Genomic DNA, 14,218 nt, shown 5'->3' with positions numbered 1-14,218 from the left:
CTTCCGAGCCGAGGTGAGCAGAGGGGGAGAATCTGCGGGAAGAGAGCGCAAAAGAGCGACTCTTCAAATCACTCCTTGCCCCTTTCCCACCGCCCCTGGAGAAACTTGGGGGGGAGGACGAACAAGGAGCAAGAGTCCGTGGGGCTGGAAGTCCACATTCTCCTGGGTGAATAAATAAATTATTAAGCGCCTAATACACAATAGCCTCGCTAGATGGAGACCAGGAATCACTGCAGCGGCGCTGGCGGCGGTGGCAGGGAGCGCGGGTGGGAGCGCAGCCCCGGGCGGGAGGCGGGCGAGGCCCTGGCTCGACTCACGTCTGTTTTCCTTTTTCGTGCATTATTTATTTCGCCTCCGCCCGCGGCCCTGCTGCCCTAGCGAGCGCTTCGGGCCGGAGCCTCTCGCCGCCGCCTCCTGAGAGCCAGCGTGACAAGCGTGGAGATCTTGGGCACCCCCGCGCCCCGGGCACCCGCGGGGCGCCATCGGGAAGGGTGGGGACCCCGGCAGGCGCGGGGAGCCGCCGCGGACTCAGGAAGGGCTCCGCGCTGCCGGCTCCAGGCGGCTGGGAAGCGACTTTCCCCGCCCTCTGCCTCCGCGTCGGCAGCTGGCCCCGGCCCCTGGCTCCGGGTGCCGCCTCCCGCCCCGCGCGCGGCCAGACTCAGCCCGGAGCCACCGCGCCCTGCGCTCCGTGCGAGCGCGCCGCTCCCGAGCTCCGCCGCCCCGGAGGCCCAAGCCGCGCGCAAACTTTTGCTCCAGTGCCCGGCGCTCTTCCCCGGCATGTGAAGCCCCCAGGCACCCGCGCAGCCGCCAGGGTGAGGACCGAGGCCCCGCCTAGAGGGCGGGGGACTGGGGAAGCGGCTTGCTTTAAATGGGGCTGTCCGGCGGCTCGCAAACAGAGCTACGGCGGGGGGAGCACGGACCTCTTTTCTCTGCGCCGAGGGTTTGGCTGGGGCCGCCGCCAGGCAAGGTGGCGTAAGGCACTGGTGGGGTGCAGGAGGAGGTGGAGGCGTGGAGGGCGGGGGGAAGCCGACGCCCCCGGGCGGGAGGCCGGTGCTCGGGTGCGCGAGGGCAAAGGGGGCGGAGGTACAATGTTGCAGTGTGCGCAGTGAGTACCGGCCGGGCAGAGGGGGTGCACGCAGCATGTGATTTCGTGGTGGTGTGCACGCAGGGTCAGCGAGTGTGCAGGCAGCAGTCGGTGGGTATGCACGACTTGTTCTGTGGGTGTACACGCCGGGCGAGTGGTGCCCGCTGAGCTTGAAGGGTGCTTACAGTAGGAGTGAGCTGTGCAAGGCTGTTTCTGTGGGTGTGCACGGCGCTCGTGTGCTTGGCTGTTTCTGGGGGTGTGCACGGAGTCAAGGTGTGCACGCAGGGTTCTGGGGGTGTGCATGCAGGGTCAGCGGGTGTGTAGGCTTAAGTGAAGGTGCCGGCTTGGTTTAAGAGCGTGCCCCAGTGTGCAGGGGCATACTCGCCCGGTATGGGCTGGTACGTCTGAGGGTGCTGGACATCGATGGTGCCCACGCGGCCGCTTTCCTGACCCAAGTCTTACTCCTTTGACAGTTGACCCCGCGAGCTGGCGCCCGGGGTCGAGATGCTCCTCCGAGACCTGGTGCTGCGCCGTGGCTGCTGCTGGCCCTCCCTGTTGCTGCACTGCGCCCTCCACCCACTCTGGGGTTTCGTGCAGGTGAGCTGAGGCCCGGCTGGAAGACCTCCCCAGAGGGTGGCGGTCCGGGTGGTGGGAGTTAGGTGTCACTTCACTCCCACTGTCACTGGCTTCCTGCAGTGACCCCTCTGATTGGTCCTCTGGAGACTTCAGGAAAAGAAAGGATGCTAAGGGACCCACATTCCTGACCCTGGAGAGATGAGAAAGAGGGAGAGGGAAAGGCTTCTGGGGTGGCTAAGGCTGGCAGGACTGGCTCTCAGAACTGAAAGGGGCTTAAACACTCTCAGAAATGTGGGGAAAGAGACCTCAGAGCTTACACAAAGTTAAAACAGAAGTCCCAGAAATGTACATTCTTTAACCACTGGTGAACTTCAAGTTAGCCTTAAATTGGTCTTCAGTGTTGGAGAGGGCTGTCTGTTGTGAGCAGTGGCTGGGGGGTGTGGACCGATTATGAGGCCACTTGGGAGTGTGAGAAGGAGCTTGCCATCTAGAAGGATTGCCTGAGGATGGAATCCCTGGCTCTTGATCTCCTAACCACAGGGCCGAAGCAAGGCAGCACCAGCTCCGAGGGTCAGAAAGACAGTTAGACAGAATGGTCCCACATACCTCCCAGAATGTTCACTGTCACTGATAACATGGGTGCACTTGGGTGTCAGCCCTGATATTTGAACCCTGACCAGCTGAGGAACATTGCACAAACTTAACCTCTCTAAGCCTCGGTTTCTTCTTTTTTGCTGTGCTATTCCATCTGACGAGATCTCAGTGTAGTGAGATTTAGTGGATCGTAATAAATACTAAATGGTAGCTGTCTGCCCATTGTTAGTAACAGTAACAGCTTGCCAGGTACTCTGATTACTACACAGTATGTTTAGACGTCTTTGAACTGTTAGTGGTTCAGCAGGCTCTGGAGAACATTTCCACTATTTCAGGCATTGAACGATGCACTCTTCGTGTTCTTCTGGTGGCATCTTGGGGGTTGGGGACTGACTGTTCAGATGGTTGCCCTGAGTAGGGGGTCCAGTCCAAAGAAGGGGGAATGGGGCAAGACGGCTTGCCAGTCTAGTGTGGCCTGTGAGCCATCGCAAGTGATAGGGCTAGCTGGAGACCAGCTCCATCTGGCCTCCTCGGGGGGTGGGGGTAGGGTGGGGGTGGAGTCTGGCGACACTTGGAGAGAGCCAGGGACTCTGACACTGGAACAAGCATGTCAGTCTAAGGGCCAGGTGGCCAATGCACACGCCTGCCCCCAGCTCCAGGCTCCAGTCCCCATCTTCTCCTGTCTTCTCTGGCTTGCCTCTGTCTCACTCACAATTGTTTTCCTTTGGGAATTGACAGCTTTGTTTAATGTGTGAAACAGCAGTTATTAAACTCAGCTGTGCCGCCTCAGAAATCAGAATTTTGTCACTTCTAAACACTTCCGTGGGTTGGGACTGGCTTCCCTTGTTCAACTTTGAGCTGAATCTCACACGCCGAGTTCACCTGTTTGTTCGTTTTTTTCAATATTCCTTTCTTTGCAGCTTTCTCTCTTCCATAAGAGTTTTTCAGCTAGTATGGAGAATAACATGATCTTGTCAGCCCCCCAGACAAATTCTACTGCATGAACTAGCAAGATTGAAGTAGCACCCAATACCCACCCTCGGCAAAGAGATAATTATGTGAAATCAGCTCAGCTTTTTTTTCTTAGTGTCCTTACACAAGCAATTTTTGTGTTTGTGTGTGTGCATGAGAGAAGATTTCAGATGCTCTTATTCAATACAAATCAATTTTCATGAAAATCAATTAGAAAAGGAATCCTGCGGATCAGTAGACTGGGTAAAATCTTGGCTTCGGGCTCCAGAAAAATTAATCTACAAATGATAGCGAAAAGGGCTTTGGAATGAATAGATCTGGTCTTTAAGCAAAAGAACTGAAACCAGGGGAATGTAGCAGTGCACGAAGCCATATGTTTCTCTTTAAGTGGACGGAAGGAGAAATGTGTCATGTCATAGGAATTTCTCTAATACAGAAAAAGAACTGAGAGCTGTCTGTGCTTTAATGAGTATTTTGCCAGGAGAATCCCCAGAAGTGGTAAACATTGGGAGGGTGGGGCCGCTCCAATGAATTCCTATAATTAACGGGGTAATTGGTGAGGCAAGAGACCTGTGGTCCTTCAGAACACCAGGTTTCAACCCAAAGTCCCTGGTTGCTGCCTGGATGATGAGAAATTAATAATTAAAGTCAGGGGACATTTAAATTGCAAGAAGGGTTGGTGGGGGGACATTTCTTAGCCCCACTTCCCCTTTTTCCTTTAACATATTTGAGCTTTTGAGCTTTTGTAATTTAGGGTTCTTCTAAGTTCACTTCCAGATAACTCCTTCTTTTGCAAGCAAAGAGGATGACAGGCTGGCAAATTTATTAGGTGTGACAGGAGTGTGTCTCATCAAGCTCCTGTGGTGCTGGCCTGTCTCCATAAAAGATGTCGGAAGCCATCATCTTTGTGGCGCCCTCTGAAAGCACTCATCTGGTAGAAGGGCACTGATCTGGGAATTTGGGTCTCTGGGTGCTGGGCTGTGGCTAACACAGACCCAGGGGAGGCTGAGCCCTCCACTATAGCTTTGCTCATTTATTTAGCAGAATTTATTAGGCACTTTCTGTATGTTAGTCTCTGTGTTAAATGCAAGGGACTTAGTGATCCCTTTGGGCCTCATGGGGTTGCTAGTCTGGCAGTGGAGAGATAATTAAACAAGTAATTATGGGCAAGAGAGCTCAATGGGAGCAAAGATCGAGGAGATGAGACCTGGCTGGGGAGAGACTGCTGCAGATGCAGTGATTAAGCTGAGATAGGGAGGGTGAGGAGTCAGGATGGGAAGCAAGGGTGAAGTGTTCATGCAGAGGGAATAGCCCGGGGCTGGAAGAGAGAGTGGGGCATTTGGGTAACCCACGGCAGGGAAGCACCCGGTAAGATCATCGTTGTAAGCCACTAATATAGCATCTTGTAATTTGTACTTGATCCTGAGGGCTACAGGGACCGCTGTGGGTTTTATGCCAGAGACAGCGTTATCTCAGATTGGCATCTTAGTGCACTCTGGCACTAGTACAAAAGGTGGATGTAGTGGGGGGAGATAGGGCAAGGCAAGGGGCAAAGAAGTTGGTCAAGGTAGGGTTGCCAGATTGAGCAAATACAAACACAGGACATCCAATTAAATTTGAATTTCAGATAGATGACTAATTTTTAAAATATAACTATATCCCGTACATTATTTGGGCCTGCTAAAATTGTTGTTTATCTGAAATTCAGATCAAATGGGTGTTTTGTATTTTATCTGGAAACCCTAGATGAGTAGCAAATGCTGCCCAGGGAGATATGGTGGTGGTCCACTTAACAGTGATGGCAGTGGAGATGGGGAGAAATGCATGGATTTAAGGACCATTTAAGAGGCAGCATTCACAAGATCAGGTGAGCTGGAGAGCATAAAGCTGCACTGTTTGGCCAGGAGTGGGACAGTGGTTGAAGAAGGCGGTACTGATGCTGGGAACTGGCACAAGGGCACCATGTCCCCAAGACTCAGTGACAGGTACCAGTCCTGCTGGCCTACCTGTGTCTCGGTTCACTCTCTGTGACTACAGAATTTATTGGAACCTGGCCCCATGAGAATGCTGCAGAGCAGGAGTGGAAAGGCAAGACGATGGCAAAACTGGAACAAGAAGTGGTCTCTGGAAGTAACAATGAGACCAGTTCTTGTTCTGTGGGCTTTAGGCAAGTCATTGACCTTGCTGGGCCTCTGCTCCTTCTTGGTCAAGCCAGCTTAGGAGCAGGTGACTTCAGGGGGCAAGTTTCTTCCTGTAGGACACCCCAAGGTATAAACCAACCAAGTGGGGAGATGAGATGAGCTCTCAATAACTGAGGTTGCCTCTTCACTGGTGTCAATACAATACCAGCAATGAGCAGAACCAGAGTTGAGGAACAGCATGGATCCCACATTCTCCACTCATGTGCAGATCTATCCCCCAAAACACCTTTTCATCAAGCTCCAATGGAACACCAGGCCCTCTGCCACCTTGAGTTATTCTCATGATGAGATGAGAGCATATGTTTCATGCCTGACACCTACTAAGGGCTCAGGAATTCTACCTGCTCAGGTTAATAAGGCACATATGTCCTCACCTACCCTCCAAGATGCTCTTGATTTATTGTGTGAGACATCACAATACATTGGGGAAAGAGCTAAAAAGGGAATTGTTTACAAACTGAAGCAGCAGCTCAGGGCAGGGGACATGTGGGGTTCAGGATGATTTTCCCAAGAAGGCAAGTATTGGGTTGTAAGAAGGAATAGAAGCCTGCAGGTGGATAAAGGGTCCAAATAATCAACTGTGCAACCGAATGGGCTCAGCAGCCAAGAGCTTGCCCTGGATCAAACTACCAGGAAACTCTTGTGAGGGCCTCTCCTTCTCCCAGGGAGAAGGACACCTAGACCAGACCTGCAACTTCTGTGATACCAGTTGGTAAACCAGTTGTCATGGCTCTCATTTAAGTGGGGCTTTTACATGGGAGACTGTAGATTTTTTTAAATGCTATGCACTCCTTCACTTCCTTCTTCAGCCTTGAAACTTGGCCCCAATTACCCCATGTGTAATTTCATCACATTAAATACTCTTACACATCTATGCCCTTATATCCTCTCACGAAAATAGGTCATTGTGTCAGGCCAGGTTAGGCAATCATGCTCCTCTTGAACTCTCTCGCACAGACTGCACCTTAGAAAGTGGGAAAGTAATTGCTTTGGCATTGGCATTGCCTGAAGTTTGCACATTTTCTGAATTCAGTGGAGAAGTGATCTCAGAGGCCAGCCATTGGGAAAATGGAACTTTCAAACAACCCCCAGGGTCTGAGAAGGTCAGAACCCAGAAGTGGACAGGCACAACTATGGGAGATCAAACTGTTGCCCAGTGGAGAAGCCAGTGGATTTGCCACTGGCATGTCAGGAGTGCATCATCTCTGTAAAGTCATTGGGGGAGATGCTCTTCCCTGTAGGAGATAAGATTGCCTTCCAGTGTTTGAAATGCAGTCACTGGTCCTTTAAGAACAGAAAAACGTGGCTAGGAGCCTGCTGGCCTGGGAGTTATTAACTTAGGGCTGTAAATCAGTCCACCTCCTGTTGCCCTCCCTGTGGCCATTACACAAGCCTGTTCACATCAAGTGTGAAGGGAGCATCCCAGCCCTCCAGGCTCTCTCTTCCAGGCCTGGGGCACGTGGCTAGTTGCAGGGTAATTGGGGTTTCTGGGTTTCTCTTCACTCAGAGATAACATCCTAGGAAATTAACTGTGGGCAGGGATGTTGGCCACCAGCTCTTCTCTTTGTGCCTTTAAATCAACTTGTTCCCTGGGATAGGCCAAAAACACTGGATTCAAGGACTTATGGGAGGGATGCTGGTAGTCAATCTTGCAAGTGGTTCTCATGTTACTTATACATCAGAAACTTAACCTGGGGAGATTTAACAAGATGCCTAGTGCCAGGGTCAACCTGTAGAAACTGATTTAATTGGTCATGGGTGGGGCTCAGGCCCTGGTACTTTTTTAAAGCTTCCTAGAAGATTGAATGTACAGCCTGGTTGAGAATCGCTGGTCTGGCACAATCTACTTCTGCTCCCCTTCGCAATGTGCAGGAGAAGAAACTTAGTGCTGCAAAAACAAATACTAGACTGGGATACAAAGGTGTAGATTCTGGTCCAGTTTTGAAAATTCCTTCATTCACTCATTCATTCATTCATTCATTCAAATAGTTTTCGAATGCTAGGTATTTGCTTAAGTACTAGGTTATCAGAATGAAGGGAAAAACAAAAAAGGCTTGCCCACCCCCCCCCCGGTTCCTGAGCTTACAGTTCAGTGATGAGGACAGGTGGGCACCAGGCAATCACCCAGATATAGATTTCTGCCCCAGAGATGGAGCCTGGTGTAGGGAAAGTCCATGGAAAGGAGATACGACATGGTCAGGAAGTTAGAGGTATCTGGTAGGGGGTGATCACTGAGCCAAATAATGGCCGACCAATGGGAAGGGGCAGGAGGACATTCCAGACACAGGAACAGCATATGCAAGGCCTCTAGTGGGAGGGAACGTGGCCCAGGTCCAGAAACTGAAAGAAGGGCAGTGAGAGCGGAAAGGAGGGTGGGGGAGCATGGGACGAGGTGGGGCTGGAGACAGTGTCTGGGACACTCTGAGCAGGGCCTTATGGGCTGTGGGACCCGTTGACATTCAGGGGTCATTGGGGAGTGGGGTAGGGTGGTTTGGTCCATATGTTTCAGCAAGACCACTCCTTCAGGCCCTTCTGCTGCTGGGTCCTCAGTTCCCTCCTTTGTTTGAGGGGGAGATGATATGAGTTAGTTTAAATGCTTGCCTAGCTCTCATAATATCTAGGTGATTGGTCCCTGGCAGAGCTGGAAATAAAACCTTGATCTCTGAACCCACCAACTCAGCCTCCTGCAGCGTCTTCCCCTTTGAGCCACCCCCAATTCCCTGTCCATTCTTCTTACCTTGGTCTGTAGGGAAAAACTCAAAGTTGCAACCTGGTGGGGGAGGGGGAGGGTAGGGTGGGCCCTTTTAGGCTCCCGGTTGCCTCACTGTCTTCTGTGTTCCTTGGGCGTGTGTGCCATGTTCACAGGTGACGCAGGGTGAGCCCCAGAAGTCCTGCTCCAAGGTGACCGACAGCTGCCAACACATCTGCCAGTGCCGGCCCCCTCCCCTGCTGCCCCCACCACCCCCGCCCCCGCCGCCTCCCAGACTCCTCTCCTCCCCACGTAAGTAAATACTCACTCCATTTGGGGGTTTCGCTTTGTGTTTTCCTGGGCCGGGGAGGAAGCGACGAGAGTGAGGCAGAGGGCAGCCCTGCTTCCTTTGTAATTTTCCACTGGCCAAGCAGGAGGGACGCCAAGGCCTAACTTTCCCCTGCAGTCTGCAAAACGCCTTTCCCCGCAGAATGTTCCTGTGAGATGGAAAAGGATGTTTCTCCATCGGATAATCAGATAAAAGTCAATCTCCATTTGATGAGTGGCTCTGCCTGGATTGTTCTGAAGGGCGGACATTTAAAAGGGGGCAGCCACTGGGCACTGGCTTTAAATACCCCTCCTCAGGCACACACCTTTATTTTTCAATTCTAATTCATCTTTATGGAGGCAGTTAGTGCAGAACTGGAGTCGAGACTGTAAGCAAAGTTACAGAGGCTTTTTGGCCATTTGCAGCTAATTTTGCTAAAACCTCCCTCTGCCTTGTTTGCCTTGGATGCTCTTGGTACAATTTGATTGCCTGGTCATCCAAATAAAGAAGAGCTTCTTTAGACAGAAATGGTCTCACCCTGTCCGTGAACCAGTTAAGTTCCCTGCTTCCAACTGCTACTTGATAAGGATTTCAAAATGAGATTATACATTTTAGATTGATCACCCAAGTTGCAGCCTGTAGAATGCCCATGATCATGTCTGGATCTACCTCATTAAACACATCTCTGTTGAATTATTTGGGGCGTATTTGAAATAACCTTGACATGGCTTGTTCTCTGGGAGGTGATGTTTCTGTTCTCTGGGTATCCAGTCAGTGATGCGCGGTTCCGCACGGCTCTTTGCAGTTACTGTGAATCTCTGCACTCTGTCTGCTAGGCTCCTACCTTGACTCCCTGCAGTCCAGTGCTTCTCCAAGTGCTGCCCTTGAACTACCTGCCAGGCCTGAACCATTTGTTTTCGGGTGTCCTGCTTCAAACCCACCGAGTCAGATTCGGTGGGATGGAGCGTGCAAATTGTCATTACAAATCCTGAGGTGATTCAAATGTATGTTAAAGTTGAGAACCCAGGCCTAACTGTCTTCTGCTCCAGGCCCCTGTCTCCAGAGAATCTTTGTATTCCAGGATGTTCCTTGGCCTTCTCTGTCCTGGGGAAATCCCCAGGCAGGTCCTGTGGGGCCCGGCCTCAGGCTCCCACCCCAGAGGTCACTCACTTCCCTTCCTTTGGACCTTCTTTGCACTCCTGGCCTATGCTGGCTCCAAGTGTGCTTGTATCTGATGGGTCCCTTCAGTTCATCTCATTACTCAGCCTTTGTGCCAGATGCTGGAGATGTAGAGAAGAAGGAACATTCTGGTTTTCTGGGATCTCTCAACCTCACAGGGAAGACCCTACTGTCAGCATCCCATAAAGCATGGCCTGAGAGAGCACAGAAACTGTTCTTCAAGTGCAATGGAAATCCCCAAGTAGTTGGGCAAATCTCCAGCCACAGTACCTAGTAACATTGACCTTAAATGGGTTTAAAGAATGAGAAGCTCAAGGACAGGCTTTGAGGAATGGTGGGGCAGACTATATAGGGCCCTGTGTGTTTGGCTGAGGAGATCACACTTCATCCTGTGGCCAAACGTCATTCTCCTTCTCCAAGTACCTGTACAGTTGATGGCTTTATTTTTCTTTGAATAGACTCACTTTTTTTTTTTTTTCACATGGACAGGCACTGGGAATGGACCGTGGGTCTCTGGCATGGCAGGCGAGAACTCTGCCTGCTGAGCCACCATGGCCCGCCCCCTTAGACTAACTTTTAAAAACTCACTTTCGTGTTTATACAAATTGGTTTTCAAAGAAAACTACGTAACTACTGTCAATGTAAAACCAGTATCACTTGCCATAAGTGGAATGTTACTACAAAAACAAAGGCAGTGAAAACAAACCAGTGTTTTAAATTTTAAACTTGCTGTGGAAGGTTCTGAGCTTGAGGACATCTCTCTTTTTGCTTAAAAGTGAGAGTACTAAGTGACAGAGAGGAGTCAAGCCATAGAAGTACCATGCTGAGACTTTCTCCATGAAGTAATCAGAAGGTTTGTGAGCGAATTCAAAGGGCCTAATTTTGAAGGTTTTGAGGGCTGTATCCATGTCCCATCCAGAATCTTCTCCCTTAACTTCCAGGATGTGCACCCATCCTTTAGGAAACTCTGCAGCAGGCAGAGATGGGCCTAGAAGGAAGGTGTTGAGCAGGTGTTAAGTAACATCCCCCTCCCCCCCCAATCGTGTACTTCAGAAAGATCAGTTTTCGGGTCAGGGTGGAAGGTGGGCTGGGGATGAGTTACTAGGCTGGAGTCAAGCAGGAGACTCTTGAGGTAATCCAGGCCACCCACGACGGCCTAAAGCCTGGCTGTGGACGTGGTGACGGGGGAGAAGGGCCGGGACTGCCCAGGGAGGGTGAGGCGTGGGGGCCTCAGGTTGATCTTTGGGTCTGAGGTGCTTCTGAGCAGGAGAGTGTCATGTGATACCTTGACAGGACCTGTCCAGTTACGAGTAACAGAAATCCATCTTGAAGTGGCTTAAGCAGTACAAAAAAAGTGAGGGGGGGAGGTGTTTGTTTTTTGGCTTGTGAAACAGGATACTCTGGCAGCAAATCTGCTGAATCCATGGTCTCAAGTGGTGATGGTTTGGGGTCTCTGTCTCTTTCTGTCTCTATTTCTCTGCTCTCTTCTGATTTCAACTGGGATGTTGTTTCTGTGAGGCTGGCCCAGCCCCCGCGGCTCCAGGCTCTGTGGTTCCACCCAGGTTCCCTAAGGAGTGGCTTCACTTTCCCAGTACTCCAACCACAATCCTGCAGCTGGCTGTCATTGGACCAGCTTGGGTCACATGGTCATCCTTGGACCAATCGTGGTGGTCTCCAATATGGAAGGTGCTGATTGGTCCGGCCTGGGCCACATGACTACCCCTGAATTGGGGTGTGGAGAAGCCTCAGGTCCCACCTGAAGCGGATGGACTGAGCGCAAGGGAATGATGTTCCCTAAAGGAAATTCAGGGCATGGAGGCTGGGCAGGGAGCACGGCAATTGGGGCCATCAACCCTGGCAGGCCTGGGGGCTGGAGCCACAGCAGGCCACTGGAGGGAATGTGAACCATTTGTTCCCTTGGTTCTAGTCAGGACCCTGCACACAGGCGGTGCCAAATGTGGCAGGCAGAGCTTTAGCAGCGTCCACGACTTCTACTAGTTTTGAAATGCAGAATGCCTGTTTTATAATCCCCAGGGAGTGAGCCACACCCGAAGGCCCAGACTCCTCAAGCATTCTGCAAGTTTGCACTGACCTCGCCAGCCGTGACTTAGGCTCACTGGAAGGCTGTGGAGATGCATGGGGGATTGTCCCAGGCAGCAGGGGCCTTGCAATGTAAAAATCAAGGAGTCGGGGTGAGAGGCCAACTTCCCCCCCACCCAGGGGGTGCCTGACTCTGCCACTTTCTCTTTATGGCGTCAAGAGAGGCTGTTGACCGAAGCCTCAGTTTCTCCTGTAAAATAGATTGAGGACCCTGCTTGCCCCCTGGGTTGATTTGAGGACTGAGGGTTCACGTTGCTTTTGAAATCTGGCCCGGGTTCCATTGCTGCTAATCACTGTGAGAAAACAGTTCTGTGAAAGAGCAGCCTGTGCTAGGCCTGGGGAATAAAAAAAGCGATATTAAGAAGGGGACATGACTCCAAAAGGGAGGCGTGGGGTGTGGAGAGAGGATCTAGGGAGGCGGGAAGGAATCCCTGGGTGGACCTTGGCTGGGCAGCAGTGAAGGGAGGCTGGACAGGCCAGGGAGGAGTGGCCAAAGCAAAGGCCCAGGACTAGGGGCCCGTGGATGAGGCAGGGGACCCCCCCAACTCCTCCTACCCCCGAGGGAACTGCATCTGTGAGGGTGTGGGCCGCCATGCATGTGTCCAGGATAGAAGAAAAAAAGAGGGGGAGAAAGAAACATTTACACATGTTCACCTACCTGGCAAGGGCAGGGGCAGGGGGAGGTGGCCTCTGCTGGTGTTTCCTTCCCGCAGATGGTGTCCTGTGAAAGTGGCAGATTTGCTGGAATGGTGAGGCGTCCCTTTTCACCTAAACAGAATCCTCCTACTGCCCTGCTGCCCAGGGCGACCAGCTTGCCCCATGTGCCCTATATTCTCCTGGTTTTAGTCCTGAGGGTCTCACAACTTGGAAAATCCCTCGATCCTGGGAAAACTGAGATGGTCTGCCACCCCATAGCTGGGCAACCCTTTTTCTGACAAAGGTGACATATTAAAAAAAATTTTTTTAAAATGATGTTTGCTTTTGGTGGGTTTGTTTTGTTTTACCATGAAACTTTCAAGACAATCAGCTCGCACAAACACCATCTGGAAATTCTTTGCTCCCAGGGACAGCTCAGCCAGGCATTCCTCTGCAGTGTGGCACCTCCCAGGGGACAGCTGGCCCCCAAGCACAGTGCTGGAAGGGGGACAGAAAGGGGCTCTGGGGGGGCAAGGGTTCTTGAACAGCAGCTCCTCTTTCTGTCCCTGGCTTTTCAACCTCTGTCTACAGCTGCCACCCTCAGGCTAAGGGGTCGTCTGCCCGGGCAGCTGCACTTCTGTAAACTTTTGCAAGCTGTGAGCCCTTGTGGTGGTGGTGGTGGAGGGCACCAGACCCGAGGTTCTCAAACTCAAGTGTGCATGAGAATCGCCTGGAGGGGTTGCTGGGCCCACCCCTAGAATTCCTGATTCTGTAGGTGGGATCTGAGAATTCTCATCCCTAATACATTCCTCTGATGCTACTGGCCTTGGGCCCTAGAGAATGACAGGTCAAGGGGCTGTGGGGCCAAACTTCCCCAGGTATGTCACCTCCCTCTCAGAGCTTCAGTTTCCTCATCTGTAATGTGGGCTTCGTGTTACGTACCTGAGGAAGGGTTGCTGTGAAGACAGGGAATTATGTCGGCCAGGGGAAAGGAGCAGACACTGGAACCCAATCATATGCATTGAATGGCTGCTGCTAATAATAATGGGTCACTAGCTGGGAATGGAAATTGTTTAGGCCAGATCAGGGAATGTCAGTTTAGAAACGTAAGGAAGTGTGGACGCTTCTCTAAGTCTTCAATAATTACTGAAGGTTTTCAGACAGTTCCACCCATGTCCTTTCCTTGGGAGCCCTTGTCAGGTTTCTGAGCCTTTGAGTGGGGTCCCTCGGATGAAGGTGTTTCTGGAAGGTGTGGGTGTGGGCGAACCTTGGCCAATGTCTAGCCGCGCTCACCTGCTCACCGGCCTGACGGCAAAGGCCACGGCAGGCACTGGAGCGCAGGGCCTGGGCTTGCTTTGCACATGTCAGGGCCGGCCCCACCGGTTCCCACCTGTGACTCACATGGCTGAGGCCATGGAAGATGTGTACATGCACCCCCCACCCCTCGGGGAAACCTGCCCCCCAGGCTCATCAGTCCAAAAGTAGCTGTGGCAGAACAGAGGCGTGAGTCCCATTTCCATAGAGCCTGTCTTTAAGGAGTTGAAAGCACTGGTGTAGATTGTATTAAGTGACTCCCTGTAGGTCACACAGCAGTGGTGGAGCTAGGAACGGGTTACCTGATTACCCTTCTCTGTGCTAAGGGCCAGATTTTAACAGAGAAAGAAATGGGACTATGGAAGTTTTAGATTGCTTTTTCTATGCCCAGAAAACTAGGAGGAAACCAATACTGAGTTCTCAGAATTGAGGTAGAAGCTCTGCTTTCCTCCTTTCCTTTCATCCTCAAACACCCCTTTGCATGAGGAAGCTGTACCTTCCTATGAGGAAGCTGGGCTCAGAGACGGTGAGTTACTTGGTGCAGG

The 14,218-nt window shown here is 51.8% G+C and overlaps 1 protein-coding gene and 1 long non-coding RNA gene across 4 annotated transcripts in view; one reads left to right on the top strand and one right to left on the bottom strand.

Moving 5' to 3' along the window:
* The first annotated feature begins 908 nt into the window (after positions 1-908).
* The window catches only part of PRIMA1 (proline rich membrane anchor 1), a 63,741-nt gene continuing 50,431 nt past the window's right edge, over positions 909-14,218 (top strand). The window contains exons 1-3 of one of the 2 annotated variants that reach the window (XM_077123418.1): positions 909-967; positions 1,558-1,681; positions 8,293-8,428. In XM_077123418.1, coding sequence (XP_076979533.1) covers positions 1,589-1,681; positions 8,293-8,428 — 229 coding nt within the window. In that variant the 5' untranslated portion in view covers positions 909-967; positions 1,558-1,588. Of the gene's footprint in view, positions 968-1,124; positions 1,196-1,557; positions 1,682-8,292; positions 8,429-14,218 lie in introns of those variants that run through there. The other variant, XM_077123419.1, reaches the window with a different exon arrangement.
* On the bottom strand, positions 1,343-11,236 carry LOC143652145 (uncharacterized). 2 transcript variants are annotated; one of them, XR_013160438.1, is made up of 3 exons: positions 8,770-11,236; positions 8,445-8,613; positions 1,343-3,202 (listed from the first exon to the last, which is right to left on the bottom strand). It is a non-coding gene; the product is annotated as an uncharacterized LOC143652145 (long non-coding RNA). The 2 variants fall into 2 exon arrangements; XR_013160439.1 differs by having other exon boundaries at positions 8,445-10,611; positions 10,909-11,236.

The sequence above is a fragment of the Tamandua tetradactyla genome, chromosome 12, assembly GCF_023851605.1.
Source record: "Tamandua tetradactyla isolate mTamTet1 chromosome 12, mTamTet1.pri, whole genome shotgun sequence".
Classification (NCBI taxonomy): Eukaryota; Metazoa; Chordata; class Mammalia; order Pilosa; family Myrmecophagidae; genus Tamandua; species Tamandua tetradactyla.
The sequence above is the reverse complement of the archived record's forward strand: the minus strand, read 5'-3'. Positions and strand labels throughout refer to the sequence as shown.